Source organism: Urocitellus parryii, chromosome 3 (assembly GCF_045843805.1).
Source record: "Urocitellus parryii isolate mUroPar1 chromosome 3, mUroPar1.hap1, whole genome shotgun sequence".
NCBI lineage: Eukaryota > Metazoa > Chordata > Mammalia > Rodentia > Sciuridae > Urocitellus > Urocitellus parryii.
Genome location: NC_135533.1, coordinates 202,184,182 through 202,197,556, shown reverse-complemented (window position 1 = coordinate 202,197,556; position 13,375 = coordinate 202,184,182). Strand labels below are relative to the sequence as shown.

Below are 13,375 nucleotides of genomic sequence, written 5' to 3'. Positions count from 1 at the left end.
GTGATCTCTTAATGTCACATGATTTATTCCTGCAGGCCAGATGAGTCATCTCACCATCAGGGAGTACACTTTACTTATTTATTTCTCAGAGAATAACTTTATTTTCAAAGTCTTGGAGCCAGTCCACTCATACCCCACAGACCAACCGACATGCTATTCCAAAGGGCAGAGTCCTCCAAACACCTGGGAATCTGAAGGAATAGTGCTGGTGACTCCAAACACTCCCTCACATAGAACCTCAGGAAGAGAACATGATGAAGGTCTTACAGGACCAGCAAACATTTCTTTGTTCCCTCTGCTTATACCTTTGAACATACAGCTTCTTATCATATATTTGCACATTTAAAGTAAAATGCCTGCATGCTATACTGACATATCATTTACTCCTAAGTGTACTTTTTAAAAAAAATGTTTTACTTATTTGCTTTTAATTATAGGTGGACACAATACCTTTATTTTATTTTTATATGGTGCTGAGGATCGAACCCAGTGCCCCACACATGCTAGGCGAGCACTCAACCTCTGAGCCACAACTCCAGCCCCTCCTAAGTATACTTTAAAATGGACATTTCAAAGGCTGAAATGAAGAAGAAATAAACAATATTTTAAAATATCTTTTTGGGCTGGGGTGGTAGCTCAGTGGTAGAGCACTTGCTTAGCATATGTGAGGCACTGGGTTTAATTCTCAGCACTGCATATAAATAAATAAAATAAAGGTCCATTGACAACTAAAGATATATTTTTTAAAAATCTTTAAAATTTTTGTATCAAAAAAAGTTATTTTTTCTCTTTCTTCCCCAAAGCAGTTTTACATCCGTTGTTATTAATAAGGAACCTTGTCCAAATGCCTTATGGTACTAGCCAGTGATGAAAGTTCACAAACATCATTTGCGAGAAAAATAAGTATTTGGTTAATAGAAGAACTACTGAATATTTTTAGCCGATGAAGTTTAAATAAGCATGGTGCATGGGCCATATCCTCTGCCCACCCCTTCCTTTCATCCTAAAATGATTTGCCAGCGTTTTTCCTTCTTTCTTGGATACCTGCCCCCACCCCCCTGCCAATGCCAGGTGGATGCCCTCTCATTCCCTGACCTACTCCATCACCCTGCAGGTGAGTATGAGAACAAGGGGCTGATGATCATTGATGAAGAGGAATTCTTGCTGATCCTGAAGCTCAAAGACCTCAAGAAGCAGTATCGAAGCGAGTACCAGGATCTGCGTGACCTCAGGGCTGAGATTCAGTACTGCCAACACCTGGTGGACCAGTGTCGCCACCGCCTGCTCATGGGTGCGCAACTTAGAAGGGTTAGGTAACTGCTCAAGGTTGGGAGGCTCAGTGTAAGATCCCAACCCAAATTCTGAAAATCAGAAGATCTCAGAGCTGCTTGCTGACCCAGGCAGGGCTGGGAGGGGCTTCAGGCATGTGGTTCCCAGGTCCTTGAGGGCTAGAGATGGAGATGAAGACAGGGTGAGACCCTGGAGCAGGAAGTGTATGAAACTGAGTCTGCATTGAGAACAAAATACCTTGTTGCATGCAGCCTTTACCTGCTTCCTCGGGGGCTCCCACACCTCACCTCACAGTGCTATCTTCCACCTCCTCACAGAATTTGATATCTGGTACAATGAGTCCTTTGTCATCCCTGAGGATATGCAGGTAGCACTGAAGCTGGGCAGCAGTATCCGGCCAGGCATGGTGCCTGTCAGCAGGATCGTGTCTCTGGTGAGTACACAGTGTAGGGGCATGGTATGACAATGACCGAACTGGGGAATGGCAGTGTCTGTACTCTCCGTGAATGGCAGTATGCAGGGCTCTATAGCTTCTTTCATGGCTATCCCAGACAGGAGGCAGACAGGTCTCTTCTCAGTTATTGAGGAATGGGGACAGAAAGAAACACCATTCTTTTTTAAAATTTTTTATTTAAAAATATTTTTGTAGTTGTAGATGGACAGAATATATTTGTTTTGTTTATTTTTTTTGTGTGTGTGTGGTGCTAAGGATCAAACCCAGTGCCTCCACGCATGCTAGGCATGTGCTCTGCTATTGAGCTCCAGCTCCAGCCCAGAAACACCATTCTTATTACTGCCCTCTAGGGCGACTCATCCTGCCCAGGTGGCAGTTACAGGGGGGTCTGTGAGGATGCTACAGGGTTGTGAGATTCCTGGGTGGGGCTTTCAAACCCAGAAAGGGGACTCTCTTGATACCTACCACAGGCCCTGCCAGGGATGATTCTGACAATGCCAGGCTGAAGGGACTCTACTATATTGGGCCTCCTCCAGGGAGAAGATGACCAGGACAAATTTGCTCAGCTTCAGCAGACAGTGCTACCTGAGGGACCTGATGCCATCTCCTTCTACAATGCCAAAATCAAGACAGAACAGAAGGTAACTTGTCTGTAGGAAGGGTGGGGGGTCTTCAGGGACCTCATTACTTGGGCACCCAAAATCACACTTCCTACTTTAGAGCTTCAGGAGAGGAATGGTGCCTACCCAGAGAGATCAGAGTTGCTCTCAGTCAAGAGTGTCTTTTGAAGCTAAAGACAGGGACAGGGACAGGGCTAGACCAAAGAAGGGTCACACAGACCATTGCCAGACCTGGACATGGCTGAGCCATCCTGTGGGTGGTTCACAACTGAAGACAAGATCCAGAGATCCCCTGAGGCCACTCCCCTGAAGACCTCTCCAAGGGCAGGCCACTTTGTGCAAGTGGCAGAGGACAGAAGATCACACTCAGCCAACGCACAGATAGACATGGTCTCAGCCTTAGGTTGGGCCTGTGACTCTTCTTCCTGAGCAGGTTGGGCTGGAGCAGAGGATCTCCACTCTGCCAAGGCCCAGCCTCAAGCCAGAATGCCATGTACCCTTCTATGTCCAGAGGCAATTTGTATACATTGTGGCAGATGCACATGGGATCCCTACCCAAATGAGCACATTCTTTATATTTTTAAAAACCAGGAGGCTGATCACTTGAGCCCAGGGATTCAAGGTCTGCATGGTCAACATAGCAAGACCCTGTCACAAACAACAACAACAACAAAAAAAAACAATATTTTTTTGTAGTTATTTATTTACGTTTTAATAGGTGATTCATTTGGGTGTTTTAAACTTTAAAAAAGCATAGGTGGGGGGTTGAGATTGTGGCTCAGTGGTAGAGCACTTGCCTCTCACACGTGAGGACTAGATTCAATTCTCAGCACCACATAAAAATAAATAAGATAAAGATATTCTGTCTGTCTACAACTAAAAAAAAAAAAAAAAAAAGCATGAGTTGGAGTAGCTGGGCGCAGAGGCACATGCCTGTAATCCCAGCATTTTGGGTGTCTGAGACAGGAAGATCAAGAGGTCAAAACCAGTCTCAGCAAAAGCGAGGCTCTAAGCAACTCAGTGAGACCCTGTCTCTAAATAAAATACAAAATGGGGCTGGGGATGTGGCTCAGTGGGTAAGCACTCCTGAGTTCAATCCCCGGTACCGAAAATGGAAAAAAAGCATGGGGGTGCAGCTCAGTGGTAGAAAACTTGCCTGGAAGTGCAAGGATGTGGGTTCAATTCCTAGCCCTGCAAAAAAAAAAAAATAATAATAATAATAATAAAAATAATAATAGTAATAATTTTTAGCTGGATGTAGTGGTACATGCCAGCTACTTGGGAGACTAAGGAAGGAGGATCCCAAGTTTCGGGCCACCTTGGCAACTTAGTGAGACCCTGTCTCAAAATAAAAATAAATGTGAATGAGTGGTTAAGCACCCCTGGGTTTAAAAAATTTAAAAAATAAAAAATAATAATTAAAATAAAATAAAAACAGAAAGGGCCTGGAGTAGCTCAGTGGTAAGGCATTTGCCTAGCATGCATAAGTTCAATCCCCAGTACTGGAAAACAAACAAACAAAAACATGAAAATATAAGCACATCTTTTAAACTCCCATTGACTCTCTGACAGGAGAAACTTGCTTTTCCTATTTAGCAATACATTCTAAAGATCATTCCATGTCAACCTATGAGGATGTATCAAATATTTTCTTTTAGTACTGGGATTTAATCCATGGGCATTCTACCACTGAGCTACATCTCCAATCCTTTTTATTTTTTGTTCAGACACAGTGTCTTACTGAGTTGCTGAGATTGGCCTTGAGCTTGCTGAGTCTGGCCTCAGCCTCTAAGTGACTGGGATTACAGGCATGTGCCACCGCGGCCAGCCTCAAAAGGTTTAACCCAACTAATATTAATGAACATTTAAGAGTTTACAGTTCTTTTTCTTTAATTATTTTTTTTTCACTTTGTGGTGCTGGCAATTAAACCAGGGCCCTCTTTTTATTTTGTTTGTGATACTCTTTACTAATACAAGTATAGCTGAGCTCTTACAAATGTGGGTTTACACATATGTGTGACTATACATGAAAAGCAATTTTGTAGAAGTGAATTTCTTGGTTAAAAGTTCATTTGTATTTTTGATGGGTCTGCCAAATTGCCTGCCTAGAGTTAAACCCATCTGTACCCTTACATCAGCCTATAGGATGCTCACAATAAATGGTATACCATTTTTGTATTGTTTTCCAATCTGAAGGGTGAAAAATTTTCTCAATGTTGCTTTGTGTTTCTCTTACTATAAGCGAATCTCTTTTAATGTTGAAGCACCATTTTAATTTAAAAAAATTTTTTTCTTGCAAACTGATCAAATTTTTGCTTGTTTTTCTTTTATTTATTTATTTTTTGCAATACTGGGGATTGAACTCAGGGCTTCACACATGCTAGTAAGCACTCTACCACTAAGCTACATCCCCAGCCCCTTTTGCTTGTTTTTCTATTGGTTGTAAGGTTTCTATTTATTCTTTTTTTAAAAGCATGATAGTTATACACAGTATTTGGGTTTATTTTGACAAAATCATACCTGTATGGATTTTGATTATTGCATTCTAATTCCCATTCCCTGACCTTTCCCTCCCTTTTTCCCTCCTCCTTGTTTCCTTCCTCTACTTTACTGATCTTCCTTTAATCTTTAAGGTTTTAGAGTATTGGGGATTACACTCAGGGGCACCTGACCACTAAGTCACATCCCCAGCCCTATAGTTGTTTAGCGCCTCACTTTTGCTGAGGCTGGCTTTGAAGCTGTGATCCTCCTGCCTCAGCTTCCCAAGATGTTGGGATTACAAGCTTATGCCACCGTGCCAAGCTGTTTAGTTATTTTTTCTTTTTTTTAGAGAGAGAGAGAGAGAGAGAGAGAGAGAGAATTTTAATATTTAGTTTTTAGTTTTCGGTGGACATCTTTGTTTGTATGTGGTGCTAAGGATCGAACCCGGGCCACACGCATGCAAGGCAAGCACGCTACTGCTTGAGCCACATCCCCAGACCCCTGTTTAGTTATTTTTGATCGGTGCTTTCTACATATACATAAAGGTGGAATTACTGTGGTATATTTATATATGTAAATAACATGATTTTTGTTAAATCCATTCTGTATTTTCTCCTTTCCTGTCCCTCCTCCCTCCATATGTCTTCCTATAACTTTACTGATATTCCCTATATTGTTATGATATCTGATCCCACTCCCTCCTTCTTTTTTCCCTTATTTTACTCTAGCTTCCACATAGGAGAGAAACATTTAACCCTTGATTTTCTGACTCTAGCTTATTTCACTTAGAATGACATTCTTCATTTCCATCCATTTACCAGCAGATGCTATAAACTTTATTCTTTTATTTCTTAATTGTAGGAATTTGTTATATATTAGTTATAATTTTTGTATGAATTGCAACTACTTTTTTCTATTTGTTGTTTGTCTTTTGACTTTACTTTTTTGTTATTTTTTTTATTGATTTTATTACATTGAGCATCTTATTTGAGCTGCCATAAAAAAATATATTACACTGGGTAATTTATAAAAAAGCCAGAAATTGTTCACAGATCTTAGGCCAAGAAGCCCAAGATCAAGGGTTCAGCAGTCTTGGGCTGAGGATGTGGCTCAAGCGGTAGCGCGCTCGCCTGGCATGCGTGCGGCCCCAGGTTCGATCCTCAGCACCACATACCAACAAAAATGTTGTGTCCGCCGAGAACTAAAAAATAAATATTAAAAATTCTCTCTCTCTCTCTCTCTTCTCTCACTCTCTCTCTAAAAAAAAAAAGGGTTCAGCAGTCTAAGTGTCTGGTGAGGGCTCTCTGCTTAAAGATGGCACCTTCTAGTGTGTGGCAATTTACATGGTAGAAAGGCAAAGGTCTAACAAACTCTCTCAGACCTCTTAAAAGGGCACTAATCCCATCCATAAGATCAGAGTCTCCATGACTTAATCCCCTCCCAAAGGCTTCACCTCTTAATACCATCACCATGGTAGTTATATTTCAACACATGAGTTTTGGAGTGACACCAACATTCAGCTCATAGCACAAATTTTGTCTTTCTTAGCTTCTGGATTTGGTAGCTTGACTAGAAAGCCCTTCCTCCAATTGAGTTCATTCTTTCCATTTAGGTGACATCTTCACTGATGACTATGAGGAGCTGAAGCCCATTCAAAGAGGATTGAGTAAATGGGGGTTGTTATATGAAGGTCCCCCAGAGCTGTAATTCTCATCCTAGGTCATATACACAAATCACAGGGATCTTGTTAGGATGCAGGTTCTGATATACTAAGTCTAGAATGGGACTTGAAATTCTGCATTTCTAATAAATTCTCAGATAATGCCCAGGATGCTAGACTAGGGCCATACTTTGAGTAGCATTCTTAGAGGGTCTGTCTTAGGATCTGCCTTTATTAGGTTGCAGATGTTCTCTTCTGTTCTTAGTTCATTGAGTATTTTTTTTCATCATGATGGGATATTGGGGTTACATTTTTTTGCATACTACCTTCTTTTTCTCTCCATTAGATATATTTTAGACATTCTCTTTCTGTCCTCTCTCTCTTAAAAATCTCTCTTGTTTCTTCTAGCTCCTCATCTCTCTATGCTGTAATCGGGTAACTTCTTTAGATTCCTGTTCCAGTTTATTAATACCCTTCTCAGCTGTGTCTAATCAGCTATGTCTAAAAATTCTATTTGATTCTCCTTCAAATATGCTTGGTCATGTGTTATAAACTTATTTCTTTTTTTAAAATTCTTTTTTTTTTTTTGTAGTTGTAGATGGACGGAATGCCTTTATTTATTTATTTTTTATGTGGTTCTAAGGATCAAACCCAGTGCCTCACACATGCCAGGCAAGTGCTCTGCCAGTGAAGCTATGGCCCCAGCCCACACCTTATTTCTTGCTCTTTAAAAATAATAACTTTTTTGGGGCTGGGGATGTGGCTCAAGCGGTAGCGCGCTCGCCTGGCATGCGTGCAGCCCGGGTTCGATCCTCAGCACCACATACCAACAAAGATGTTGTGTCCACCGAGAACTAAAAAATAAATATTAAAAATTCTCTCTCTTTCTCTCTCTCCTCTCTCACTCTCTCTTTAAAAATAATAACTTTTTTGATATATAATACCATATATTTCACCCTCAAAATTGTACAACTCAGTAGTTTTTAGTATCTTCACAAATATGTGCAACCACAATGAATTTCAGAACATGTCAAGCACTGCTTTTTCTTAACTCATAAATGTTTCAGTGTTCATGTCTTAAAACAAGGACATTCTCTTAAATTATAATGATGTAATAATCAAAATCAGGAAAATAAACAGTAAAGCAATAATATTATTTAATCCAAAACTCATACTCAACTTTTTTGTGATATTGGAGGTTGAACCCAGAGCTTCACACATGTGAGGCAGACGCTCTCTACCTCTGAGTTATACCCCCAACCCTTTTATTTTGAGATAGACAACTTAGAACCCTACTACCACAGCTTCCCAAGTAGCCGGGACTACAGATATATTTCACCACACTTGGCTATTTTTAATTTTTGACTATTCCAAAAATGTCCTTGACAACTATTCTCCCCTCTTCCTTTGGTCCAAGATCCAATCTAAGATTACATATTACATTTTGTTGCAATGTCTTCTCAAATCTAGAACAATTCCCCAGTCTTTCCTTCTATTTCATTATCTTGATATTTTTGAAAAATACAGTCAAGTGTTTGGTAAAATGTATCTCAACTTCAGTTATGTACTTTCAGCAAGTGTTAACAAAAATTATGTTTTTCTTGGTATATTGTATCAGGAGGCACATGAATTTGCTTTGTTCCATGACTTACTATTTTAGAATCTGCATCCTAACAAGACCCCTGTTATTTGTGTATATGACATAGGATATCCTGAGAATTGCAGCTCTGGGGGACCTTCATATAACAACCCCCATTTACTCAATCCTCTTTGAGCTTCAGTTCCTCATAGTCATAAGTGAAGATGTCACCTTAATGGAGAGAATGAACTCAATTGGAGGAAGGGCTTTCTAGTCAAGCTACCAAATCCAGAAGCTAAGACAAAATTTGTGCTATGAGCTGAATGTTGGTGTCACTCCAAAATTCATGTATTGAAATATAACTACCATGATGATGGTATTAAGAGGTGAAGCCTTTGGGAGGGGATTAAGTTATGGTGACTAATTTTGGTCAACTGGTTGAGGTCATCCTGAATATATAAGAGGATAATATATCAATGACTTTGGAGAAAGAGCTTCAAAAATTTTATTGCTTTATGTAAATTAACTTTCTTTAACTAGCATAAGTTATTTCAAGATCATAGAAAATATGAATAAAAACAATTTGCATGATTACCATCATGAGTTTCTCTCTTGATATCGTAGATAAATTTTGCATTTTTCTTTCTTTTTTTTTTGGTGGGGAGGGGACACTTTTATGTTTGTTTGTTTTGGGTACTGGCGATTTAACTGAGGCGTTCTACCACTAAGCTACATCCCCAGCTCTTTTTAAAATTTCTTTCTTTCCTTCTTTCTTTCTCGTCTTGTCTGTCTCGTCTCTTTTCTTTTCTTTTCTTACTAGGGATTGAACTCAGGAGCACTCAACCACTGAGCCACATCCCCAGCCCTATTTTGTATTTTATTTAGAGACAGGGTCTCACTGAGTTGTTTAGCGCCTCACCGTTGCTGAGGCTGGCTTTGAACTTGTAATCCTCCTGCTTCAGCCTCTCAAGTCACTGGTATTATAGGTATGAGCCACCACACCTTGCTCATTTTTTATTTTGAGGCAGGGTCTTGCTAAGTTGCTGAAGCTGGCTTTGAACTTTTGATCCTCTGCCTCAGCCTCCTGAGTTGCTGGGATTACAGGAATGCACCACCATGCCCAGCTCAAACATTGCTCTTTTATTATTTTCTTTCAAACCTTCAAAAAAAATTTAAATTCTAAATCATTAAATAGAGGAACCATGTGTTTCTACAGGTCAAACTTCTATTCCTCTATTTCTAGGAGAACTCTTTGTATTGGCCATTTTTATATAACTGAACCAGTTATACTGTGTATATATATAGTAGTTATATGTATAGTTATGTAGTAAATATAGCTATATAGTAACTATAGTTATATAGTTTTATATATATAGTAACTATACTATAGTTACACTATATATATAGTATATATAGTAACTATAACATAGTTAAATATACACAGTATTATAATTATAGTTACTATGTTTATAGTTACTATATATTGTTTTATTTTTATTTTTATTTTTAGAGAGAGAATTTTTAATATTTATTTTTTAGTTCTCGGCAGACACAACATTTTTGTTTGTATGTGGTGCTGAGGATCGAGCCCGGGCCACACGCATGCCAGACGAGCGCGCTACCGCTTGAGCCACATCCCCAGCCCTATAGTTACTATATATGACTATATAACTATATAGAGTTACTATAAGTAACTATAGCTACTATATATATAGTTATAGTTACTATATATAGTTAATTACTATATAATAACTCCATATATAGTATAGTAACTCTATGTAGTGTATAGTTACACTATATATATGTGTGTGTGTATATATTCAACATACACACACATACACATGAGATCAGATTTTTTTCAGGATCAAAATTTGTTTCCTGTTTTACTGAGTTTCTTCCATAATTGTGTGTGTGTGTGTGTTTAAATCTTGAGTTCATTGCAAGTTCAAGGCCAGTCTCAGCACCTTAATGAGACCCTAAGCAATTATGTGAGACTCTGTCTCAAAATAAAAAAATCAAAAGGGATATAGCTCAGTGGTAAGATGCCCCTGGATTTATCACCAGTACCAATAAACAAACAAACACATAAATAAATAAATCCCCAGTACCAATAAATAAGTAATAAATCATGAGTTAATGTTTTATTGAACTTAAGCTCTAGGAGTCCAGAGCACATATGTCGAAATTCTGAAAGGGTTTGTTCTTGTTTCTTGCGATTAGCAAGGGAGCATCACCAGCCCAGGACATTTTAACCCCATCAAGAATCTAGCATTGTGGGTTCATTCTTCTGCCTTGTGCAGGAACTTAGGATTTGGCTCCATATTCCAAGCTGGTTTTAACATGTACTTACTAACTGCCCACTCTTTCTGTTTCAGCTCATTTTTCCCACCTGCTTTCTAAAAGCAGAGCAATGCAATAAAAGAGTAGAATATGTGAACATTTATGTGATTGCAGTTATAGAGGGAAGGCCTTTCAGAGTTCCTTGACTTTGACTCCTCTAGAGACAGAATCCTCTTTTCCTTTTGAACCATTCTGTTAAAAAAAAACTTTCAAATAGGTCCCTGAAACTTTGTATCAGGGATTGAATTCAGGGGCACTCAACCACTGAGCCACATTCCCAGCCCTGTTTTGTATTTTATTTAGAGACAGGCTTTCACTGAGTTTGCTTAGCAAGCCTTGTCATTGCTGAGGCTGGTTTTGAACTCTCGATCCTCCTACCTCAGCCTTCCGAGCCGCTGGGATTATAGGCATGCACCATCGTACCCAGCACCTGCAGATCATTTTTTTTTTAGTTGTAGTTGGACACAACACCTTTATTTCACTTATTTATTTTTGTATGTGGTGCTGAGGATTGAACCCAGGGTCTCGCACGTGCAAGGCGAGCACTCTACCGCTGAGCCACAACCCTAGCCCTCCTGCAGATCATTTTAATGCAATTTTATATATTTTCTTTAGGATGAAAGTGTTTGAGTGTAATGTTATTTCTCATAAAATTGGTGCTATTCATAGGGAATCCTTATCCAGAAACAGTGAAGTTTGCAGGAAGAATGATGAGGTGAATGTGAGTGACATAGTTTTAGAATCCCTGTTAAGTCCACACCTCCTGATTTCCTGTTTTCTTTTTTCTTTGTCCAGCATAATTACTTGAAAACCATAATGGGCCTCCAGCAGACACATAAAAAGTAGTCTTGTTGCCAGTAGCTTGAAGTTCCTTCAATTCCAACCTGCTTTAGTGGAGCTGCAAAACCATCTTCTGAGAGCTTCAACCACTTTGCTCCAAGTCTGTGACCCACCACAGAGAACACATAATGGCCTGCCTACTAGGAAGGGTATCGTCCAAAGGACAACCTGCTCAACTCCACAGAACCCTTTGGGTTTTAATTTACTGTCTTATATGCAGGAACAGGATAAAATTACTTTCTAGTTTGGACTTCTAATGCTCATTGAAGAAATTTGTTTTATTTCCTGTGTGAAAGGATATCTTCCCTCTGTACAGGTGGGCTTGGAACTGAGTGTACAGTAGGAAAGCAAAAACATAGCTCAGCCAGTTTTCTCCTGGTGGGATTTATCCCTCTGGTTAGCCCCTTTCCTTTACTGGATGGAGATCCTGGGGAAAGCTTGGCCTTGGTCTCATAGTTCCCTCAGACCATAAGTTCTATAAGGGCATCCTGTCTATGTTGTTGAGCCAGTGGATGCAGGGGGAGAGACCCTCCTTCCTTGGCAACCAGGAGAGAACCTGTTCTAGCCAGTGGTCCCAGGAAGGAATGAGGCAGATCTTGGTCCATGTGACTGGAAGTGAGTGAACAGCTCACTTCCAGTCACATGTGTGGGCTAGGTGTCAAGGTCTCTCTCTGTCCCCCTGTAACCCAGATAAATACAAGTAAAAGTGGCCAGGATTCCCTGGATAGAAACAGGGATCATCACACTGGCAGGGATGAATAGGAAAGAAAAGACATTACTGTCCAGTCCAGTTCTCAGGTATGGCTGGTGCCCCTCATTATATTTCCAAAGAGTTCTTTGCTCAGAGGAAAAATTGAGACTCAGGGTGTCTCAGGGCTTCCAGGATGGCTGATGCACCTCTGGGCTGGGAAATTCTCAATGGAATAAGAAGTTTTAGCTTCTTGGAATCTTTCCTCTTACATCCACTTCTGTTCTTGTGGCTCAAGGGCTCAGCATTTGAGTATACTCTGAGTGCTTCCTGAATACCCCTTGGTGCTGCTATGACTGGGGCCAACAATGGGAGAGGAGGATCTGGTCACCTGTGAGGACATGAGAGATGACGTCTGGTGGGTGGTATCTGGCTCTAGGGCCACTTTTTATGAGGAAAGAAGGAGTGAACCGAGTCTTCTTACCTGAAAGAGAGAAATGTGACAGCATCCCAGGGGGTGTGCCAGGTACAAGGGAAGCAAGGGGATTTGATTTGTGTGGTCTCCAAATGTAGAATGGAGGCATAGGAGCAGACATTTCACCAAAAGGTAGAAATGGCTGAAAGGCAGATTGTCATCTCAAGATAAGAAGAGGCTTAAAGTGACAGCAGTCCTGGCATGAAGTGAAAGCCCACAGTAGTGGGCCATCTGGCGAGGGGGCTGTTTGTGGTGGGAGGTTCAGCTGAATGGCATCTACCATCTGACCCTACCATTCTGCTCTTCAGCCCATCCAGCAAAGGATGTGGGTTTTGTTAAAAAGAAAGCAGAAAGTCTTTCTTTGAGATCCCTGCACTCTTTCCCACTCACTTTCTCTTTCACTGAAGGATAATGAGTCCTGAAAAAGGTTTCAGAGATTCTGGGCAGAGGATTCTAATTCCTTCCCTTCCTGGCTGTCCTTACCATTACAAGGACTTATTTGGGGTTTCTAGATCTTTGGGGGCTTCTCAGGAAATGGGACATAGTAAAAAGGGCATACATCTTGTTGAGGCCATGGGAAGCAGATGTTTGTGGTATTTCTGATCTCTCTTCCCTTCACTTCCTATAAGTGGATGGAATGGCCTGGTCCTGCTAGACCTCCTGTCCACCAGAACCCTTGGACAGCCAGCCCTGAAGTTCTTTGGCCAGGTCAGTTTGGGTCTTTGTAATGGCAATTGATCCTGGATGGTGAAACATTTGTTTCTAATTCTTTTATCACATAGGCCTCTTTGGTCAGTACTGGCACAACTGAAGCAAATAATCATCAGGGCAGGCACAATCATAGGAATAAAATTGATGGTACCCAATAGATTACCATCCTAAAAACTCTCAAGAGAAGCCAATGCTTACAATATGACAAGAAGGTGGGGGGCATTATGTGAATGAAAT

The 13,375-nt window shown here is 40.4% G+C and overlaps 1 protein-coding gene across 2 annotated transcripts in view; it reads left to right on the top strand.

Annotated features, from left to right (window-relative positions):
- Positions 1-12,517, top strand: part of Kif9 (kinesin family member 9) — a 58,574-nt gene extending 46,057 nt beyond the window's left edge. For both annotated transcript variants that reach the window (XM_026389929.2, XM_077795689.1), the window contains exons 18-21: positions 1,115-1,291; positions 1,608-1,723; positions 2,281-2,385; positions 11,220-12,517. In XM_026389929.2, coding sequence (XP_026245714.2) covers positions 1,115-1,291; positions 1,608-1,723; positions 2,281-2,385; positions 11,220-11,270 — 449 coding nt within the window. In that variant the 3' untranslated portion in view covers positions 11,271-12,517. The remainder of the gene's footprint in view (positions 1-1,114; positions 1,292-1,607; positions 1,724-2,280; positions 2,386-11,219) is intronic.
- The last annotated feature ends 858 nt before the right edge of the window (positions 12,518-13,375 follow it).